The sequence below is a fragment of the Taurulus bubalis genome (genome assembly GCF_910589615.1).
Source record: "Taurulus bubalis genome assembly, chromosome: 4".
Classification (NCBI taxonomy): domain Eukaryota; kingdom Metazoa; phylum Chordata; class Actinopteri; order Perciformes; family Cottidae; genus Taurulus; species Taurulus bubalis.
In genome coordinates this window covers 24,096,156-24,119,820 of record NC_136592.1, presented here as the reverse complement: position 1 = coordinate 24,119,820, position 23,665 = coordinate 24,096,156, and the positions used below count along the sequence as shown (strand labels likewise).

At 41.8% G+C, this 23,665-nt stretch overlaps 2 protein-coding genes across 2 annotated transcripts; both read right to left on the bottom strand.

Annotated features, from left to right (window-relative positions):
• Positions 1 to 880: 880 nt before the first annotated feature.
• slc12a1 (solute carrier family 12 member 1) lies at positions 881 to 13,825 on the bottom strand (the record flags this gene model as incomplete). The annotated part of the gene is made up of 26 exons (XM_079216385.1): positions 881 to 1,016; positions 1,095 to 1,162; positions 1,291 to 1,426; positions 1,567 to 1,653; positions 2,525 to 2,636; positions 3,015 to 3,143; positions 3,806 to 3,931; positions 4,802 to 4,884; positions 4,990 to 5,096; positions 5,728 to 5,868; positions 6,153 to 6,264; positions 6,896 to 6,995; positions 7,089 to 7,244; positions 7,464 to 7,565; positions 7,691 to 7,814; positions 8,030 to 8,137; positions 8,226 to 8,386; positions 8,540 to 8,624; positions 8,867 to 8,994; positions 9,134 to 9,245; positions 9,351 to 9,461; positions 9,559 to 9,698; positions 10,006 to 10,101; positions 11,862 to 11,937; positions 12,247 to 12,390; positions 13,571 to 13,825. 26 exons carry the CDS (start codon positions 13,823 to 13,825, stop codon positions 881 to 883), a joined length of 3,135 nt encoding a protein of 1,044 aa, XP_079072511.1.
• Positions 13,826 to 19,385: 5,560 nt separating this feature from the next.
• On the bottom strand, positions 19,386 to 19,631 carry ctxn2 (cortexin 2; the record flags this gene model as incomplete). Its single annotated transcript, XM_079216751.1, has 1 exon — positions 19,386 to 19,631. One exon carries the CDS (start codon positions 19,629 to 19,631, stop codon positions 19,386 to 19,388), a length of 246 nt encoding a protein of 81 aa, XP_079072877.1.
• Positions 19,632 to 23,665: the final 4,034 nt, after the last annotated feature.

Here is a 23,665-nt window from a genome sequence, read left to right as displayed (position 1 = left end):
GTTTAAAAAAGAATCATAGTTTAAAACAATGGATGCAATCATTTAGGAAAGGAAGGGTTTTTTTGCTCAAAAAAAATCCAAATACATCTACTATATACATTTATTTTACAATCACAGCAGCAGACAACACAGTCACTCAGTGTAACCATTGAAAAGCAGCCTTGTGTCTCTGCCTGTGGGTTTGGCTTTGTTCTTTGGACTGATCTGAGTTAGGAAGACGTTTGGTCTGACTTTGTTCACAACAGAAAAACCAAGCTTTTTGTTTCATGAATATAATATCTGACTATTACACCTTTTTTTCTGTACTTGCAGCAAAGAGGTTAAACTTTGCTGCTAAATTTACATTTAGACTGACTGGCATTTATAAACTCAATATCAGAAATGCATTTTTCTTTATTAAGACTTTTTTCTTGATCCTCACTGAAAGCATTCATACCAACCCTGAGTACAGCACGGCATTAAGAGTTTGTACTCTTTTGTACAAAGTTTGTACCCTCAAGTACTGGCACGCTGGCTGCAAATTAGCTGTTCTCCAGATCACAACTTGGTGGGATACAAAAGGTATCATGAAACGGCACATACCAGACAAAGTCATAGAAACAGGTTAATTTTTAAACATTTACAAGGTTTAGCTCTGACTGAAAAAAGTTTTTTTTTATTATACCTTTGTCAGATACGCTTCCTGACCAACTTTTCTGTGTTTTTCTTTTTTAGATATATATTTTTCTTATCGTAGCACCTGTGAGTATGAATGCCTTCATCAGGACTTGACTGAAACTGCTTATTGTGTTATATTGGTCATGAGGTTCTGGCACGCGTTATGATTACCATTGACTTCCATTAATCTCATATATAGCCTAGCTTATATCCTTCTCGGTGCTCAGGAGTAGAAGGTGAGCACACTCGTGTGGTTGCCCCTGATGAGCAAGGTGGGCGGAAGGTCCTTTGTCAGAATGTCCAGCCAGGCCATGTAGAGGAAATCAGAGACGGACTCCTTCCGGGCAATGGGCATGCTCCTGCAGGGGGTGAGTTTGTGAGACAGCGTTTCTACCAAGCTTCAATGTTATTCAGGCAACAGTTGGCTCTGTACTTACACAATGATCAGATTGGCTGATTTGGAGTGTTCCTGAAGCAGCTCATTCAGCCGTACCTGGAGGTTGGTCTGTAAGAGAGGAGCATTTACATTTTCATCAATTCATTTAAAAACCTAATTTTGCTGTTTTAACGCACCCGTTAACCCAAACAAATACTTGATTATGTAAAGTCTTCACTCAGTGTCAGTGGTTTTACCTTCTCCTCAAAGGAGCTCAGCTCTTCGTCGGTGATTTTCCAGGGCTGCTCTTTTCGCATGGCTTCAGCCTGAGCGACGTCTTTAGACCCGTCATGCAGACAGAAAGGCTCAATCATGTCCTCTAACTTTTTAAAGCTGGAGGAAAGCAGATAAGAGCATGAGCTGAATCTGTCAAATGTATCCTTATAATATGCAAAATACTATATGAGGTTATTAACTTTGACTATTTCTGCAGCACCATCTGGTCAGCTGTCACTATCATAACTGTCAATTACCTTTCAGCGCTGGGTTGGACGTGGATGTTATCGATGACTTGGATGTCCGTGCAGTTAATTCTGAATTGTTCCACCAGAGACTTCATCCTGCAAGACAGTTATCGCACACTGATTAACCTTCAAATAAATGTTGGTATGTATTTTCAGTTAATGCTAAATAACATTTACTGTATGGGATGAATCTTAATGTCTGGGTTTTGCCAATTCATTTCCAAAATCTTCCAGCCATTAAAGCCGGGGTGGGACGTTTATTTGTTGGCATCATTCCATAATAACCTTTCAGCATATTGTAATTTAAGTGGTACCCCAGGGAAGGCAGTTTTCTGGAATGGTAAGGCCAATGACATGATGTATCGGCAATTTGTGATTCGACCAATATTGAAGAAGCCTTTTTAAAGATGAGATTAATAGTTATATAATAGCTAAAAGTTAATAGCTAATAGCCTTCTGCTAACCGTAGCCGTCCCGACTGCATCGCAAACTATTAGAGAGATGGAGAAAAGTGTAGGTAATAGTTTAGCCTTCTGCCAGCTGCAGCCGTAATACTTTGGCTGCTACTGGCAATATTTTGTCTATATTCTCCGAAATGCTTTAATAATATTATATTATTATTACTCTCTTTTTGATAAGTCGGTCTTCCTTTTTTGGGTTGTTTTGCAATGTAGACAGTTGTTGCTAATTATTGAATAGCAACGTTCCTTGCAGTTGAATCAGGCTTTCACTGAAGGGATGTGCACTTGCATCTGCATTTGTAATTGGCTGAAGTCTCATGACACGTCCCTAACCCAAACCCACGAGCTCGTCTAGCTTTTCTAAAAGCCGAAAACACAGCTAACAGAAAGTACAGACATCTCTCAGAATACTTGAATTACAATATCCTAAAAGGTTATTATGACATTCTTTGCACAATGAGGCCAAAATAAAGAACTGCCTTCCTTAGCTTTTTTTTTTTACTCACTCCTGCTTGTCCTGCTCACAGCGTCCAGGCTGCCCTGCGATGAAGATCCTTAATTTACTGTCTTTCCACTTCTTCCTGGTAGTGAGGATGTAGGGGAGCAGCAGGGTAAGACCTGAGAGAGAAACCAATTGGTGTTATTGTTCAATATGTATCTTGGTAATTCACATTTGCCAAGTTGGTTATATTTTTCACTTGTCGGTTTATTTGTCTGCTACAAGGAGATCTCAAACACTAAAGAAAACAGTGGACGGATCAAGCTTTGGCCAGGATACAACTGATTAGATTTTTAATGATCCACATCTGGCATCCACCCCTTTTTGTGGGCGGGTTTAATTGTATTGTTCAGGTGTCATTCATTTTTACGTTTATCTCTTCCATCTGCACGTTGTCTGCATTAGTTTTAAGGGGAACGTGAAGTGTCTTGTTTTCATTGCACTCTTTTCATAATGAGAAACATAAGAGAAGTCTGCCTCGGGGAGCCAACACCTACCTCCATCATCGAACAACCACCACACATCAATGGTGCCTTTGGGCTGTTTCTTCTGGAACCGAGCGCTGGCCTCCAACAGCCTCTCGTTCATCTTGGCAACCTGTGGGGGCGGAGGGCCGCACACTGACACTGGAGAGAGAAAAAAAGATACGAGAAATGAGGAGTGGATGAGGGAGAGGAACACTAGGAGGGAATCCAATTCGCTGGTGGAGCGTGGAGAGTTGAGTTGGATAGGAGAATTAGTGCAAAGCAACATTAAGAGCTGAATCTACATTAGCGGGAGCAGACATTTCCCCAGATTGCATAGTAACGACCATCCCGTCTTGCCAGGACACAGCTCATTGGTGTGTGTGCGCGTGTGTGTGTGTCTGTGTGTGTGTGAGTAATGTAGAGACAGATTGAGTGAGAGGCTGAAAGCACCTTCGTGTCTGGGTTAAAGAGCTGCTCTTAAGGGATGCTCTTCAAACTGGAACAAAAGGGACCATATTATTGGATTACACCCCCAGAGACAGCTTAAGTGGGAGCACTTGATTCAGTTATATCTCAATGGGAGTGGTGGGGATGATTCCAAAAAAGATGTGTGTGATTGGTTTCATTTGTTAAATGTATGTTACTTCAGTGGAAACATGAGGAGGGGAGTGATCTCGCTCTCCTCCTCATATTTACACAGATCCTCTCCCCACTTGTTCAAAGATCATGTTCATCTTTTGGTGCTTTACATTGCATAGATTGAGGCCTTGAAATGTCAGGTCAGATTTGATCAGAGAGAAACCACCTCTCAGGAGAGATACCTCTGGTCGTGAGCACTTGCTTTGAGGACTTCCTGGACTTCTTGAACAGTCCTTTTGCTTTCCCGCCGTTTGGCATCACGTCTTTGTCCAGTGCCTGTTGCTCCCTCGCTGCTTTGAGCGTCTCCTCTGAAAGACAGAACACATTTCCTGTTCATGATGCATATGTCCGTGAATAAACATTATTCAGGATTATCTTTGTTATTGTAAAGATCTCTACAGAGGCTCAGCTATAAACTGATAGTTATTTTATCATCTTATCTGTTAACTACCCAACCTTTATAAATACTTAGTCATCTACGGAACAAAGTGTCCTGGCTTATCAGTGTAATTTTATTATAGTCAGTAACTCTGTGTTATTGTAAGAATATAAATCTACATAGGAAAAAACGGGGGAATAATTTTTCCGGAGTTACTATTATATTCCTCTAAAGGAGTATTTTTTCATCATTCTGGAGCGTAATTACTAGCTGTAGTCAGTAGAGTAGGATCAAATATTCAGAATAAAATCTATTGAGTTAAACAGCGTGACCACGCCTACGGTTCCCTAAGTTCCGGAAGAGAGCTGAAGGGAGTTGAATCCAATCCTATAAAGAATTGAATCTAATTCTATATAGAATTTAATCCAATTCTGGTAAATACATTACCATGTAAAGTTAAATATGAACACTAGATAGAGTAAAAAATACTCTGCATTATTAACTCTGAGGCAAGAGTAATGTTGCCTCAGAGTAATATTTTTTTTCAATTTGATTAAAATTTACTTTGACAAATTTACTGTGCAACAGCAGATCAGTCCAAATTGGTCAGTTTGGGTGGACTAATACTCTATTTCTTCTTTTAAATTATTCTGCTTTGTTTATAATGCAGCGTAGATTTGTTGTATCAATATTTGCTGCTTCATTTAAGGGCCACTTATTTCCCGCCATTGTGACCTACCGTACATTTGGGTTTAAAACGTACGGTTGTGGGATTTCGAGAAAAAGTTTTTCCACTGACCTTCAGCTTCCACGATGTGTGACACATCAAGTCCTTGGTCCATCCTCAGAATCACTGTCCCGTACTCAAAGTCAAATGCATCGCTGTCAAAAACGAAAAGAGAATAAGGACACCAGTCCGACACAAAGATCTTCCATCTATGTTTAGTTATTGTCACGAGTGCTTCTGTGTATTTGTTTGTGACTCACTGCAGTACTCCCACATAACTCTGCACTGCCTCTGTGCCCGCAGTCCTCCAGTTTTTCTGGAAGCCGACCATTAATATGTTCGGCTTCATGCGGCCAAGACCAGAAGCCTGTAAGGAAAAGCACAACACTCATATAGCATAGTGATAAAACCCTGAATCAGACAAGTGAAGCAACACTGGGCGTAGTGTCACCCTGCGGTTGTAAAACCTGGAGTCTTAATTAACTTGAGTTGAGAAACAAACAAACAAAAACTCCACATGTCCTCCACAAGACGTCTGCGAAGCTGTTTTACTGCTGGGAGGTATGACCAGATCACCTAGCAGATTTAACTTTGTCTGCAGGGACTCATCCATTGCAGTGTTAATCAATTATAGCTCTTAATCTGCCGTGCTGTTTGAAGTAAGCAATCCTGACAATGAACTATCTCCCCAGAGCGATAGCCAGAGCCATAAGACTGTTTTCCTGCTCCTCATTAACTCTCTCCTCTTCTACATCCTGCATTAATGTCCTTGCTAGATCCTTAAGACAAGTCCAGAGTCATAACACAGCAATAGATACTCGCTGTTGTGATGATACAATTGGTCAATAAAACCTGCTTCTGCAATGTTTCAACCCGCCGTGTCCTCTCCGATCAGAACCCGCAGGTTACACATTAATTGGATGGATTTGAATGGGTTTGTGGTGTTTTGTTTTTTTTCTCTTCCGTTGAAGAAGTGTGTTGTAAATGAAAGCACTCACCTGGAGCAGGCTCTCAGCCCCTTGCCTGAAGCGGTCACAGGCCACGGCGGCGTAAAATGCCTTGCGTTTGGTCTTCCTGAGCCACAGCTGGTTCTTCTCCATGCCAGCGTTCATCTCTTCGAGGACCTCTGATCTCGGACCCTGGAGTGATCGCAACATGCAGCTGAATGTGAGCGGAAAAGCTTGTGCGAGTGTGTTGGAGAGAGAAATGCACCTTTTTCATATTCAGAAGACACAACTGAGGCTTATCGTTAGTCTCAGATATCCAGACAGTTGGCATTTCATTCATCCCTGCTTGATATTTGCATGTGAAGTCTGCACGCTGCACAATTTAAGTTTGCTTGAAGTGCAAATCTTGATTTGAGTAGAAGTTTCATCAAATGTAAAAGGTATAAAATAGAGATGTTATAACAATAGAACCGTACCACAATCACTTCACAGGTGAGACAGAGTCCATAGTTCTTAGTGAGAGAGTGAGCCAGGTCCAGGAGAGCCGGTCTGGCCCGTGCTGATCCCGTCATTGCTAAGATCTGAGGCCTGAGAAAGAAACACGGAGGTGCTACAATGCCACTCGGTATTTTTCTTTGATTTTAACATTTCTGCTTTTCATACGTCTTACAGATAAGGACACATTTTGTTGTTGTTGTTGTTTACTTTCATTCATTCAGGTTAATCCCTTTGAGATGTTAAATCTCTTTTACAAGGGGAGCCCGGTCAAGATGGCAGTGTACTACATCAAAATACTGATAACAGACTAAAAAACAGAACAGCAAAAAGTTAAAAACAGTAACAATTTCACATTAAAGACACTTAAGAAACCAGCAAATGTCATCAATAACATAATTTTTATTCCATATTAGGGCGGGATAACTGAGGGATGTTCTGTTTGTTGTTGGTAGTTAGAGATGAAGTACATTTATTTCTCAAATGACCCATAATCCTGTTTTTAAAATATTGCATTCTGATGAAAGTTATATTGCATTTTTAATGAAAGGGATATATTGTTTCAAATATCCATCCATTATCAGCCGCTTATCCGGGGTCGGATAAGCGGCTGTTTCAAATATATGTATATATATATATATATATATATATATATATATATATATATATATATATATATATATATATATATATATATATATATATATATATGCAGACTTTTTACCTGAAGTTCTTGACGTGATCCTCAACACCAGACAGAGACAGAGCGTTGCTGACCGCACTCACGAATGTCACCGCCTGCGTGGACGAACCCCAGTTCACATCTGGAGAGAGAATACGAGTCCTGACCGGTCAGATCGACCATGCAAGCATCATGAATGCACTTCCAAACGTGCAAACACATACGTGCGGCTCACCTGGCTTCTTGACCGTGACATAAATGTAGAGAAGGATTTCAATGCCGTATGTGAGTAGAGCAGCCCACCAGTTGATAACAAACATGACAACACAGCAGAGCAATGCGCCCAACAGGGAGAGCCACATGTTGTATAATTTATATGCTGGTCTCCAACCTAAAGCATGACGGAAGAAAGGTCACATTTAGTAACTGCATACTTTTGGACAAGTGATGGGGAAACAGGCGGTACAGATACAAAAACCATGAACAGGGACGTGCAGTAATACAATCTCACTGTGAATTTAAAACTAATTCAATTCAACCTATGAAATGTCTTAAGTCTGGTGCTTTTTGAGAAAGCAACATCAGGATGTTGATATATTCACAGACCCACCTGGAGACTTGGCGTAGGATGCATGGAAGCAGGAGAAATTGATAAGGGCATAAGATGCCAGAAAGAAGTTTGATATGATAGGAGCGATGGTGTTGAGATTACCTAAAAAAAAACATAAGCCAATTGGGAATTCAGCTCAGTTTCTTTCACAATGCATACAAGTTTGTCATTTTTATATTTGTTCTAATTTAAGATAAAGATAGGCCATGAGAGACAATTGAACTGACCAATGAGAATGAAGGCCACAGAAATAATGAATGTGAGGATATAGCCACGGATTGGCTCGTTGTTCTTGCCGTATCCTTTGGCAAAGAAGTGCAGGATTGTGTAGATGTTGTCTTTACACAGTGCCTGAGGAGAGACAGAGGGCTGGTTAGAATAGATTTGTGTGTGTGTGTGTGTGTGTGTGTGTGTGTGTGTGTGTGTGTGTGTGTGTGTGTGTGTGTGTGTGTGTGTGTGTGTGTGTGTGTGTGTGTGTGTATGTTTTCAAGAGTTAAGAGCAATAACAGAGAGTTCTTCTGAAACTTTGCACTGCATGTTGCAAATAAAGGTGTTGAGCTACTGACCTGGAAGACTTTGGGAGCACTGACCAGGGAAGCCAGGGCTGACGAAAGTGTGGCTGAGAACGTTCCAGCAATGATGAGGGGACCCCACCCAGATACCATGGTCATCACCTGAACCAGCGGTGAAAAGACGCGAGTGTTAGAGATGAAAAACAGAGCTCCTTCCTGTGTGCAGAATATCATTTGAAAGGCTGTGTACCTGATTGGTGTTCAACAAGCCAAATTCGCATTTCTCTATTGCGCAGGAAGAGAAATTATAGCCGAGCTCACAGGCGGATAATGCCGTCGAACCGTCACATGATACTCCAGCAGTGATGAGGTCAGTTATGTTTCCTGTGGCGTCACGGACAACAGTGGCAGCTGACCAATCAGAGAGAAGAACAGATGCATTGCTTAGGAACAACAAACCTCACAGAAACACTAACTATTGTTATTTAATACTTCTACGTGTTATCAAGACAAAATTAGTTAAGTTTCTCATTGCCGTTGCGTTTCATGGATTACTGTACTTACAAACACAGAGGGCCACACCCACATAGGTGACAGCAGTTATCAGGATGGCCAGCAAGGTGCCTTTAGGTATGGCACCCTGGGGATCCTGTAAAATAAAATCTGTGTTTTAGCATATTCCAGGCATAACGGTGACCATGAAGGCAACTGTTTCTGTAATGAACATGTATTAAATCAGTAAAGTAAAACAGTCACAGATACCATCACTTGACTCAGAGAATATAATGTACACTTTTCTTTTCATCACATCCACCATTATGTTTAGAAACCTAAGCACCATTGCTAATGAGGCATGGCTCTTATGCAGTGACATCTGTAGGAAAAAGTTACCCGCAAGTCGCCGGAGATGTTTGCTCCAGCCAGGATCCCGGTTGCAGCAGGGAAAAAGATGGCAAACACTGAAAAAAAGCTCTCACCGTCTCGAAAAGCTGGTGGAAAATTCTCTAAAAAGATGTTCGCTGCGAGAGAGGGGTGAGGAATGGGGGAGGGAGAATGAAAATTAGGCAAACAGGGGTTTGTGAAGGATTCAAATCTTCACATTTTAATATTTCTTTTGTCATGAAGAAGTGCATTGTTTTGGTTTGTTTTTGTTCTTACATTGATAATTGAAATGTCCTATGGCTTTCTTCTCAGGAGTTGCAGGAATGAAAGTTCCTACGAATACGTTCACTATGGCCGCCAGCAAGATAACGAGTAGAAGAATTTGTGCCTGTGTGGACAAAAAAAGAAATGAAATGGATTAACGTATGCTCGGAGGTTTTACCACAATAAGCCCAGAGATTGTAGGACAACCAGCATAATGTTCATCTCTCACCTTGGCCTCCCATTCCATTCCAGCAACTGATATGGCCAACAGCAACACCACGGTAATGCAGCCAATGATTCGGATGTCGTTTATTACATCCACCATGATGGCGTCGTTATCCTGAGTGCGACAGAAGGGACGGGAGAGGCACGGTGAAGTGTACAGTCAAACATCAAGCCCTTCTTCAGTCACCTGACCATTACATCAACACACACACCTTGAGCAACTCCACCACGGTCTCAGCGAACCCCACCACGTACATAGCGACAGCCACCGCATTGGCAAAGGCGAAAATTAGACCAATCGACCCGCCAAACTCTGGCCCCAAACTGCGAGATATCATGTAGTAGGCTCCTCCTGCAAATGACAAAATGAAGCATAACAGAGGTGGATGATTAATCACTGCATCACTGATTCATTGATTTAATGTCGGGACAAGTTTAGAAGGCTGTAAAACAGAGACAATGTTTCCAGAGGTGACATTCAGGTGCAGTCTCGAGCCGTGTGTCTTTATCTACACAAACTGTCCTCCTGGTCATTCCATTCTCTCAGGAAAAAGATTTGATGTCAGGACGAGCGTGTGTGTGAGCTGCAGTGGCTCTGCATGAGTGAAATGCTTGCCTGAAAGGTTTGTGATGTGGGTGTTGTTGATGCGTTGTCTTACCTCCTCTTACCACACCATTAGTACAAATGGCAGACATGGAAAGGCCGGTGATGGTAGTGACCACACAGCTGAGTAAAATCACCACGACTCCCAGACCTGAAATGCACAAGCGCAAAAAACGGCTCAAAATACTAGTTTCTCATCAACAACTTACTCATTGTTGCGTTAAAGTCATTAGATGTTAAACATTCTGATTGTGAAATGAAACCCTCCTCCCCACAGTCAACTTTAAACACAGAGTGTCAAAGTTCTGGAGGAGCATGGATGCTGTAAGTCCCAGCTGTCTGTGTACCTGCTCTGCCATACCGCCTGCAGCTTGTTCTGCTTCTCAAAACCTTTTAGTTACGCAGCCTGAGCAAACGCTGCTGACGATCGATAGGTTCTTAAGCAATGAACATACTCATGAAGCCATTCACATAATTTCCCCATTCTCTCTGCCTCTTGCACGTACACGCACACACACACACACACACGTACGCATGCACGCACACACACGCACGCACAACCACACGCACACAACACTCAGAGAGGTGCGGCTCTCAGAATATGACTATCAGCAAGATTATATCATTATGGAACCTCAGAAAAGCTTGTTCAGTTGAATTTGTCCTAAATCACTTCCTGCAAATGGGTGGAGGACTATATATTCCTTAATAATTGTCACTAGTGCCAAGCATCACTGGCAACTGCGCCTCATTTCTCAAAACACAGACATTTAGGATCAGTCAGCTGTTGCTTGAGACAACTATATCAACCTGAAAAAAACTCTGGTTTAACTGGGAGATGTATCCTTGGCTTCAATTGTTGGTTATCAATCATGCTTTATATTTCATGCCTATATTAGCAACACTGCAAGCTGAGATGTGTAAGAAGAAAACAGCTACATAGCTCAGGCTATATGCAGTTATAGATCATGTTTAAGCCCTTGGTCCCAGTTGCGCTGGCTTAATGAGTGAAATGCCTGTGGTGGAGAATGCTCCCTTCGTGCAAATGAGTATCACGTGTAGTGTTGGTGAACGCAGCCACAGGCCTTAAAGCAACCATTGGTCAATGTTCTCTGTCTCTGTTGTGGCTGGTCGTGTTTGCTGTTACCAGTGTGTGTAGTTAAAGGGATCCCTGAACATGTACAGGTCAGCCTTTATACATTGTGCACGTTGACTGCCTTCTGTTGCAGCTTTGATCCAATGTGTCGGCTGAGCATATTGTGTATTTGCTTTGATTCTCTTCGTATTAGTTCCCTTTGTGTCAGTGTATTGTTGGGAAGCCAGGTTAGGTCCCTACACCTTATGCATGCGAGTAAGAGCACTGGGACACGATGTAGCTTGCATCATGTTTGCCGTAAAGATTGCTGTGTTGCACCTGAGGGGAGTACGCTGCAGCCTCAGCTAAGTTTCCTCAATTTGGCTTTGCTTATGCTATACTGTCGGTTTAAGATACTTTGGGGTTGTCTTAAGGTTTCAGATTTTGTATTGATGCTTTTCAGTTAAAATCATAAAAGCACTATTTTCATTTGTCATTTTCATGAGGTTATCAATATCCTCTCGTCCTCAGCAGCTCCAATTCTGGCCTGTTTGATTTTTTCAGTAAAACATTGGGTCCATTATGAAAACATGCCTGTCTTGTGTTAGTAACAAGTCTGTTTCCTTTTGCAGAATTTCTCAAACAATATTTAGGGTTCTTGAGAGTCTTATTTCCTGGGATGCAGGTTCCTACGTTCTTGAGTTTTCTGGGGAAAACTCCCCTAAAACTTGAGCATGTGTAAATGACTGGAAGAAAGTAGCCATATGTAGAGAATGGCAATTACAAAAGATGTCCTTGTGCTCCATCTAACCAACATGTATCCTTGTCTCACTCACCCCAGCCTGCCTGACCAAAGATCCAGGACAGACGGATGAACAACATGACCCCCCAGATGTTCAGCATGCATCTTATCTGTGGAACAGAAGAGCGATAAGTCTTCAGTGTGGATCGTGATTCATTATTAGGTCAAGTAGGAGAAACACTCATGTTAATGAGATGCGTAATACTTGAACATATAGGATAACCATATCATACAGATATTTGTGTTTTATAAGCACTAAACATTGTGGGGTCTTTTATTTGTTCTTCATGCTAGCAGCACAAACGATGACCCAGCAGCCCTTGAAGAAATGCAAATCATCCCTAGATTAGTCACAATGATGTAAAGTGACCCTGCTTCTATAAAGCTCGGGAGACCCATCATGACCCGACATAACTCACCAGGACGCCCCTGATCCAGCCAAACTTTAGTGGTCCTTTTTTGGTGTCAGCGGGAATGGCAGACTCCAGATCATCAGAGGGGGTCCCGTCACTCCCCTCACCATCGTCCTCCACAGTGTCTGGGACGGAGATCGCTCCATTCTGCTGGGGAAATGTAGAAGCAAATATATTGGAAAGGAAACATGCAAATTTGTTTTATAGACACAACTGGGATAAAGCCATGATTGTGCTATTTGCATTTTTGGTGTTCATTTTTTTTTCGTAAGAAAGAGCATCATTATTAAGAAGTTGCGGTGTCTGTTGCAAAGTGTTTTATGTCCTGTCTTTTCTTGCAGAAATGTGTTTAGCTTTCTCTTGCCTTCCCTGTAATACGCAGGAGAGAACTTGTTGAAACCACGTTGGTTTTATTTGGATGAAATTGGACAATACACTGCTGTGTTTCCTCTAAACTGAAGAGAAAAGTAGAGAGAACAAGACAAATCTATTTTTAACCTTCTATGCAGATGATTGCAGATTGTTTAAATTGCTTTCTGACTCTTCTGCCCTGAGTTAGTGTTGTTGATGATTACAGCAAATGATCCTATCGACTGCACTACTACTGACTACTCAAACATGTAACTTCATGTCAGGGTGATTCATTGAATCAACATTTAAATAGCAATATTTTTGGATGAATTAATTAATTGAATACATGTTATTGTTGAGTCAGCTGTATTTATTCTTTTTAGATAAATAAAACATTTTCTGATATTTTTATCAAGATGATAATCCTTGGGTAATCGATGTCCTTACACATTCACATTCTATCTCTTCAACTTCATTACTCATAATGTATTACATTTTCTGCGAAGGAAAATTGCTAAAAGATTTGTCTGTTTTTTGTCCGTTCGGAAATGCTAATCTAGTTCAGCCAATAAAATCTAAATGACCTATAACTCCATCTCTTTTGCAACACAAGGCTGTACAATAGCCTAATAAAAAAGCAGTAAAAACTCTTAGTGTGACAGTTGCTCCTAGAAATAACTTTCCGTGTCCTTTTTAGTTTCACAAGTCCTTGGCCAAAGATTTAATCACTGAACTGTGGACACTGAAAGTGATGATGTTTGAATGATCAACGACTGCAAAATATCAGATTTGACTCTGTTTTAAGTGAGTGAATGGGCCGTGGAGGTCAGGAGCAGAACAAAGACTGCAGTTAAAAAGTCAGTTAATTCACTTCAGGAGAAAAACAAGTGCAAAAATACTTTCTGCAGAAGGTGAGGTGAAGACCCGGAAAACAGAAAGAAGAGGAAAAGATCAACTTCGCAGACATGCATGCACTCACCTTCTGAAACACGTTGTGGAGCTCCTGCAGGGATGGTCGCACGGCCCGGTGACCACTCACACTGCCTGCATTGCGATAGAAGTCAATGTTGGGCACCCGGTCCAAAGTGTCGTGTCCGAAGGCACTGACCACCGAGGGCCGGACCGTCCGGTGCTCCCCGTTGGAGAAGCTGGTCTCGTAGATGGGAGGTCCATCCAGAGTGGAATCATAACCGAGGTTATCGTGCTCCCCTCCGTTAGACTTGAGCCTCTCCATCAGGAATGCTGATTTAAACAGTCGAGGGACAAACAGCTGTGTGGGTCTTCAGTCATCCAACAGTGTCTTGGAAGAGCAGAGTGCTGCATCAACAGGTGCAGTGGTCCTTGTTTATTGACGTATGGACTCGGCTAGGATTAAACTTCTCGAGATCTCGTCTGTTGCTCTGAGCTTCTTGTGCGTAAGCTTGGTTTGTCTAAGATGGCCTACCTTTATACCCTGCATCCCATGCTCATACACTGGCGACCAGCTATTGGTTAACTCTCTGACCCAACCCTCAGAAAATTGAACGAAGGGTGTCAGATATGTCCTTGCTCCATCCTAGGGGACACAAAGGCATTGTTTAACGATTAACCAAGTCATAAACGCCCAACGAGAGATAAAGGCGCTCATTGCTTTAGTTCTGGAGAATTGATTACTAATATTATTGTCTGAAGTGCAGGGCGACTGCACATGTTGTCCTGTGGTTGCCGTTTATGGGGCTATGGATGGTATTTCCTCAGATATATGGGCCCTTTGGATGAATCATCCGCACAAATCCACATGGAATTTCCCACTGTAGGAATATAACTAAGTAGGAAAGATTTCAAGGTTACAAACCCTTCATGATGTGTATTAGTGTGGCAGGAAAAGATATAGCTAATATGGGAAATTAGAAAAAATATATTATTCACACCAGATCGGATGTAATTAATAAAACTAGTGTGATAACAAGAGGGACTACGATATTGGGCCCTTGAGTTGTATAACCGATCATGTTATATTAATATTATCTCTAATGGTTCTCTTTGTCACAACGTGCTAACAGTAAAGTTGATTTGTCGCCTAACTGAAGAAATGGCTGTATTCAAGAGGAGAATGAGAGTTAATATGAGACCATCTATTACAGGAACATGCCGGAGGCACTTCTTTATAGCCACATGACTTCTAAGGTGCCTTTAACATTCCTTTTAACAGGTAAACTTCCTTATTACTGATACACCACAGTGATTTATGCACACAGTGAAAGGCAGGCTAATGACTCGAGATTTGACCTTGGGTGTACTGCAGGCTGAGAAAAATACTCCAGCACATGTTTTTACGTGCAGATTGAAGGGACACAATCAATTTCGCAATGTTTATCACAATCAGAACACAGTGGCTCAACGTCGTTTAGATTTTCTACAACAATGATACTGACTCATGCAGAGGAATGAAAACTTTCCACATGGAATGTTATGTACAGCTCTCCTCTTCCTCTTCCTCCCTTCTCTTAGTCAGACTGCAACAGGTGATTTTAACTGGTAATGGTGATATATTGTGTCTGAGGGAGAGGTACCGCAAGTCCTTTCTTCCCGCTGCTGTCAGGCTGCACAACCAGCTGAGCTCCCAGTAGACAACTTTGACAATTGAACACTTTGACAATTGAACACTTTGAACTGAACTTGGTCACTTTAGCATTCACCTGGTGCAATATTACGTGCAATACGTTTAAGTACTATTTTTATACATACTTTTTTCTATTCAGGTTGTATATTACTATCCTTCTCTACTGTTTTACTGTTTATTTATATTTATTTATATTACTTGTTTCTATTTTATTATTCTTTTATTCACTTGAGCAATGCTGCTGTAATCCTGTAATTTCCCCACTGCGGGACTAATAAAGGATTGTGTGTTGCAATTTGCAGTTGTGCTCAGTCCTCAGATTTTTTATTTAAGTACTTAAGTGCTTAAATTAAGTACAAGTACCTCTACTCTGAGAACTGTGTAGTTCGATAGTAAAGCCGTGGCAGCAGGTGCATATGCTCCAATTTGTGCAGAACAAGAGAATCTGCAATTTAGTTAAAGTCCAAAGTGCTCTAAAGAGGCAGAAAAAAATTCCCTTTGAACATTTTATCAAACCTTGCTCTGCTCACTGCAATGTGAAAAAATTATTAAGTGCAAAAGTGCAGATACCAGCAGGCAGGATTACCCAACTGATACTGTATCTAAAGGGGGGCAATAAATAAAAGGGCGGTATTAATCATTTCAGCTACAGTATACATACTCCAGTTAGCATAATAATAATGAAATCTGTCAATCAGAAATAGAATGAAAAATCTCCATCAAACATGTTCTATTATGTATGCTTTGTTATAGAGAAACGGATATTATTTTAAAATCTTGAAGGAATTCATTCTATAAATGGATTATGGTTTCAAATGAGATGGGTGAAGGTCTCACGAAAAGTCTCTGCTTGGTGTATATGTTTTGAGAATATTTTTTAAGAATTTTATTTCAAGGTGCATAATCCGGGAACATTTCGATTGCCTCTCAACATCTCGACTTTATTTTCTGCGCAGGTAGATCACTCCACTATGTCTTTATATGACGAATAGTTGTTTGCTGCTTGACTAATGCTCTGAATGTTCTAACTTTCTCCTTCCTGCAAATAACAAAAGCATAATAGTAAAATGTCATTTTGATTTACTTAAAAGTAAATTATTAAACATAATGGTGTTATAATCATTAATAACTGATATGAAACATTAATACATGTCATGGTTGGTAATCATTGACCTATCCCTCCTCAAGAGATCTTCAACATCGTAAAGTCTCAAATCCAACATAGCCTTTGCTCAGGCTTCAGATTTCACAGGTAGGCTCTGAATTCAGAACCGGATTTACAAAAGTAACAAGTTCATGTCCCCGTGGTCAACGTATGCAGCTGCAACAGCATTCTTCTCTTTATCCGGCGATAACGTGTTTTTGTGGAGTGTGAAAAATGAATTTTCATCAAGACTAAAGCATAACATTTTGCCTTTTTTATTATTAAAATATAGTATTAACAAAAATAATTACAATGCCCACTTAACTGACCTGATTGCCTGAAGCTATTTTTGGAAATTACGGTACTAGAGGTCGCAATAATTGTCTATTACAGAGCTGTTTGGATAGTTAATAATAGAAAGGCTTATTGCAACTCTTGGTCTTATCACAACAAATCAAGGACATAGCTTGTGAGGTCCGAAGACCACAAGTTATAAAACTGATGATTGATAATCAGCAAAAGCTAAGGTGCAATATTGAGCTGAGTCATTGGTCCTAAACTATGTAACAAGGAAACTGTGTTACATTGTGTCCGAAAAACTTCTGTGTCCCTGAAATATTAATATTAAAAATATATATATATTGTTCCTGATGTTTATTTTTGTTGTTGCATGCAATAGAATGCAAGATCACTTCAAATATGCGTATAGTGTAACTGTACAATGTCCTAATATTTCTTCCCTTTGTTTGCATAGATGAGGTCAGTTGTCTAACTTTGTTCCAATCACAGAAGGGAAGTGATTGGTTTTCAAATAAACTACAGATAACATACTGAAATCCCAGATATTATAAAGAAAATGCAAATGTAATAGATTTACAACCCTTCTTACTAGTTGGGTCAGTCATTGTTTGCCGGTAAGTGGGCTTTTAGACTAAGCAGCAAAGGGGCTTTGTTTTTTTCCACTAAAAATCGATTTCAGATAAGGATGTCACATAGGTGACGGAAGACAATGGTGCAATAATGATCCCATTCTTGACGAGTGACGAGTGTCGGGGGACGTGTGCGTGGTGGTGGTGGTGGTCTGGCCCCAGAGTGTGAACAAGACCGGCCATATCATCACAAGACCGGCAATGCGCATACACACACACACACACGGCAAGTTCCTGTGTGAGAATCCACTCCTTTCAGGATTATACAAATTTGGATCGCCTCTTTGTGTCACTCGAATGCACCCACTCGCTCCTTCTCTGTCTGTTGCCACAGTGACGCTGGACAACTACCGGCAGAGTTCAGAGGCAGAGAAGGCATAAAGGCTTGACATTTTCCAAAAGATGCATTCTGCCCCTCTGCTATGTCCTGTAGCCAAGACTGTCCCCAAAAGTATCATGCTAATTTGTACACGCACACGCACGCACACACACACACACACACACACACACACACACACACACACACACACACACACACACACACACGCACATTTTATTAGACATGCTCTGCAGATTGTAATAAGGGACCCGAAAAAAAACAAGATAAGATATACTTTAAATGAAAGAAATTCTATTTATTTCTTTCACATCATTGAATCAAAACTAAATCAATGAAAATCGCTACTACCAGCTGAGCAAGCAACAGGTCAGGAGACGCACTATCTGTCATCATGATATGCCACACACACACACACGCGCACACACACACACATGCGCGCACAAACAGGTGCTCTAGTGTTTCTACATGAAGGCACATTAACCCATTGAAGGTCACAGTAAGGCAGATTCACAGCAGTAAGGAGAAACCGTAGACCGTAGAAATTAGCAAAGGAACACTCAAGACTTTCACCAGTCTGCCGTATTACAGAATCTCTGTTTTCGATTGCCCTGCCCACCTCTGTCTGGAAGGAGGAGAGCAGGCGAGAAAGGGTGAGGATGGCTGAGAATAGGAGGAAAAAGATGTTCACGTCCAGCGCTGACAGACATCCCACCTCTTTTTTTTATGTGACCTCTTCCTCTGCAGACAGGTAGTGAGAGTGTATCTCCGTCATTAGAAAACTGGCAGCGCAGAGTCCTTCCTAGTTTCCAATCCTCATATCCCTTTAAAGTTCTTTGGCTTGGTCGCATCGGCCAAACGTCAGACAGCACGCTTGACAGAACAATTGAATGTCCATAAATCAACATCATCGTATGTCTTTGCAGACAAGTAAACAGTTTGTACTTTCGTCTGTGTCATTTAGAATCTGTAACCCCATAATGTAAATCACAGTTTGTTCAGTTGCCTTTCATTGCATGAGGCCACGGAAAAGACCAACCTATACACAGACAGCAGCAGCAGCAGCAGCATTCCTTTGGATCGCCAACAGATTGAATTTGAATACTCCACACAGCACTAGCTTGACATAATACCCTGTATCCAAACATATACATTTCCGTGCAGAACAGCTCTGCTGTGCAGAGGTGCAGCCACTCCCATTCCTAGTTCACGGTAAGGAATCTTGTCCCTGAGTCTTCAAAATACATCTGAATAATCTCACTTTGCACTCAACTCCCCCACTTTGTCCCGGCGAGCATCCACCTCTCATCTTTCACAGACATTCAACTTGTAAGTATGGGTTAAAAGGAACTTCAGCCATTTCTGTGAAGGTCGATGAGCTGAAGCACACAGCCCCCTTGGCAGAAGGGCAAAATAATATGACACAACATTTACATCCCACTCGCTCAGACACACACACACACACACACACACACACACACATCTAGTCACATACAGCAGCGAGACTCCACACTGGCTCTGAACTAAAAGTGCACACACATTGAACAACATACACAGCTTCAGTCTCTAGGTTCAGTCCGTCACAGAGAGATGTCTTAATGGTGTGTCAGGAGCAAGGGTTGCGCAGGGCTGTGGCTTGCAAGTGTTTGCATGTGTGCAAAGTGTATCCGTGTGTATGTTTATATATATATATATATATATATATATATATATATATGTGTGTGTGTGTGTCTATAGACATTTCTGTTTATGAGGACATCCATGGATGTGTGTGTCCCTGTGTTAAGTAAGGGCGTACTCAAACGTCCCTTTCTCCAGCCCCTCGATGCCATCGGCCCAGTTGGAGGAAGGCATGCTGCTGTAGGGGTCCAGCAGGATCCTGAAACACCTGACTATCAGCAGCCCCAGGAACACCAGTAGCATCCCCACGAAGGCAAACGCTGTCTTCTGCTCCAGAGTCAGAGAGTGCGCCATCATGTCGTTTCCGCTCATGGCAGCAAGGGAGTGGTTGTAGTGGACGCTACACATGGTAAACCAACATCTAGCTGCCTCATCACTCCTCCGATAGGGTCAGGCGTTTCGAAGCCTGCATGTTACCTGGACAGAGATTAGATGATGACTTCAGATGAGTGCTGTCTTCTCTCCTCTGCAGTGAGGAGCCATTTAATCAACCTATTTAAATATGACCAGGTATAATGCGTACACTGTGTCTGCTGGGGGGAATAACAGATATGGGAAGGAGAAAATACAGAAATTGAGCTGACCATGAAACGTAAAGGGTTAAAGGTAGCTATAAATAACCTCTTTTGAATGTGGTATCAAACCGATGCCTGGAGACTTCGATCTCACTCTCTCTCTCTCTCTCTCTCTCTCTCTCTCTCTCTCCCTCTCTCCTCCTCTAGGAATTTTGCAGACAATTACAAAAAGCAAACATGAACAGAAGAGTGAGGGAGACTGCAGGAAAAGGGGATCATTAATATGAGCTACATCCCTTCAAGTCGGGTTAGAATTACAGTATGTCGCAGTGCATAGCCAGCTGTTAAACATAAGCAAAGTGGTAAGGTGTCAATGAAAACGTCACATCTCATGAAGATGTGATGTTATGCATGTATGGTTCAGAAGAGAGGGCTCTCTACCTGTTGCGTGCGAACAGATGCCTGCCAGGCAGCGTGATTCCATTAGACAAGAAAACGACAGGGATTGACCAAACATAATCAGGAAATTGGTGGAGCCACACAAGTGGAAGTCTGCTCCTGTCATTCTTTTACTCCTTAATCTGTGATATGAAGTCAAGCAGCAGGTGGCTCGAGTGAGAGGAAAGGGTGGGGGTGGATGAGAGAGGGAGGCTACATACATAGAGAATTGGGAAAGACAGACGAGGGAGAAGGAAGTATGATGATGAGCGGCACTCTGCACAAGTATGCATGGTGAGACAGTGAGAGAGTGAGACAGTGAGAGTGCGGGAGGGAGTGAGGTAGGGTGAAAGACAGACACTGCATGGACAGATTCTCAAGTGAGGATGTCTGAGGGAGAAAAAGCAGGCATCTCACCGTCATTATCGTTCCATCCTCACAGACCTGTTGCTGCAGTTTCCCATGAACACCTCCTCTTCCGTGGAGCCCCCAGACACATATCCATGAATCCGTCCATCGCTGACACGCTGCATGTGCGAGGCTAACCTCCCATCTGAACAAAAAGCTTGCGATAAAGAGAAATGGGGAGGCGAGGGAGGTGCTGGATCAAGCTATGATATGTGTCTCTCCTCTGAGACACAGCTCCTCTCCTTGTGCTCCCTTACTTGCTGCCTCCTACTCATTATCATTCTGTTTCTCTATCTCTCCCTCCAGAAGCACGCACGCTTGCTCCTACTGCATGACAACCACTTGTTAGTCTCACTCCGCTGCTCTGCTGCCTCAGTCATTCACAGCATTCCCCTCCTCAGCAACACCGGGACGGATGCAGCAGCATCAAGCAGTCCGCCTCTTCTTTTACTGCTCTCTTCATACTCCCCTCCCCTGGCTTTATTTGGCTTTTCTAAAAAAAAATAAGGTTCAACCAAAATGTGACAAGTATATCATGGCTTAGCCAACAGTAGAAATGCTGCCTCTTACCGCTCCTGGCTAGTAAATGTTGCTGCAACGGAATTTTTTGGTACATCACAGCATTATCCTCCAAGCCTGGTTTGATGATGTGTTTTTAATTACTGCAGTTTGCTGTAGTCAAATTGAATTATCCCCTTCTGCTTAAAGGCTTATGAAAGTAAGCTCCCTGGACATGAGGGAGAAGAGACTGATATTTACTGGAGTGAATGAAAAGCAGTATTGTAGAGGAAAACTATAGACAGCGGGTCATCTGATCTGCCGCTTTAACAGAATGCAGCAGTGAAGCTTCTGGCCATCGGTTTCGATGTTATGCAGTGCAAATTCATATCAGCAATGTAGTTTATGTCAGAGTGGTGCAGTGACTAGGATCTAAGGATAAGGCATGCCACAAGGGAGATGGTCATGATCACTGGTACTATATCACTCATGGCTTAAAAGTGGGACAGAGAGCTCCATTTTTTCCCGTTTTTTTGGTTTTACACAGACGAAAGAAATCCCTGAGAGAACACAAACACAGAGATGAATAACCTCCCTGGCATTTACTTTCACTTCAAAGTTGCATTTTTCTTGGGTCAGTTAGAATTGTGTAGTCCTGCTGCGCTGATAATGCTTGACTGTACTTGGGTAGAGTGGCACCGCTGTGATTTGTCAAACGAGTCAGCTACTCAATTTTATCTTCCATTTATTTCAAGGACAGTTCTTGCAAATTGGATGAGGAGACGTCACACACTGTACAGACAATGACATCGTTAGACATTTTAGCTCGTTGCCATCATCAATTTAAAAGACAAGGTCACAATGATAAACTCGTGCATAACGTCCCAGCGCAACAGTGTGGGATCAAGTTACAGACAGTGTGAGTTGAATGTCATTTTAGAGGATTTCAGAGGCCCATTCGTGTGGAAATGTTTAATGACTTACATTAGACAATGTGCTTCTGAATTGCCTTTATTAAATCTTTCAGTGTGTTTCCACATAATTCAATTACATTTTCTTTTGTTCAGTTCAAAATCACGAATTTACCTGTACACATACGGCATCCTCTGTCCCGGGACCTCACATCGGTTCAGGAAAAGCGTGGTAAATAAAAAACTTTAACGGGGAGAAAAAGGGAAGACACTTGAGGAAGAGCAACAGTGGAAGAACCGTCTCACAGGATGGACAGAAGCACAATATACGTCATGTGTACAGAATGCAGTATGCATTAATGGTATTGGCAATACTTACAGCAATGCAACTAATAAGAAGAAGAATTATGTAGCAGGGTGTCAGGCAGGACCAAGATCCAGATAAAACCATGATGCATGTGAACCTGTGAGGCGAGAAAGCACTAAGACTCCAGGCAAGAAGCGGAGTTAGTAATGTGCATTGAAGGGACATGCATTCATACAGATGGAGATAGAGAAGAGGACAGAGGAGCTCAGTGTATCCTAAGATGTCCCCCAGCAGTCTAGGCCTATAGCAGCATATAGGGGCTAGACCAGGGCAAACCTGAGCCAGCTTTAACTATAAGTGTTATCAAAGTGGTTTACTCAACCCCGGCCTGAAAGTGGAAGCCGGTTCCACAGAAGAGGAGCTTGATAACTGAAGGCTCTGGCTCCCATCCTACTTTTTAAGACTCTAGGAACCACGAGTAGCCCCGCATTCAGTGAGCGCAGCTTTCTAGTGGGGTAATATGGCACTGTAAATTCATAACATATGATGGTGTCTCACCAATTAAGGAGAAGGATTTTAAATTTGATTCTTGATTTTACAGGGAGCCAGTGCAGTGCAGCTAATACAGGAGTAATATGATCTCTTCTCTTAGTTTTTGTTAGTATGCAGCATTCTGGATCAACTGGAGAGATGTAAGAGACTTATTAGTTAGCCTGATAATAAGGAATTGCAGTAATCTCGTCGAGAAGTAACAAAATGCGTGAACACATTTGTCTGCATTGCTTTGAGACAGGTTGTGCCTGATTTATTTAATCTTACGTAGGTGGAAAAAGGCGGTCCTTGAGATTTGTTTTATCTGGGAGTTAAAGTGCCAAGGTGTGCTGATGTGCTTTGGACTCTTTTGGCTCAGGAAGAGGAACCGTTAAGGCAATCTACACCTGTTGCATAAAGCATTTTCAAAATACTATCCAGTGTTCATAGAACGAAATGATAAAGATTGTTTTATCTCAGCCAGACAACAAGCTAAGAGCAGAACTGATATTGAGAACTGTAAAACAATAATTATATGAACTTCACTCACAGTAACACCTTTAATGTTAATGAACTCAACACATGTACAAAGCAGTAAAAAGAAAAATGCAGGGAAGTTGCAAAGACTTTAAATACTTTATTAGGCCTCCTCACTCAGCTTGACTGGTGCCCACAACTTAAAATTTTACATTTAGAATAAATACAATAATCTGAAATGTTGTTTTTAAAGACATATTGTCAAGGTGATCGTGCATATCAGTGTACAAGACAGGA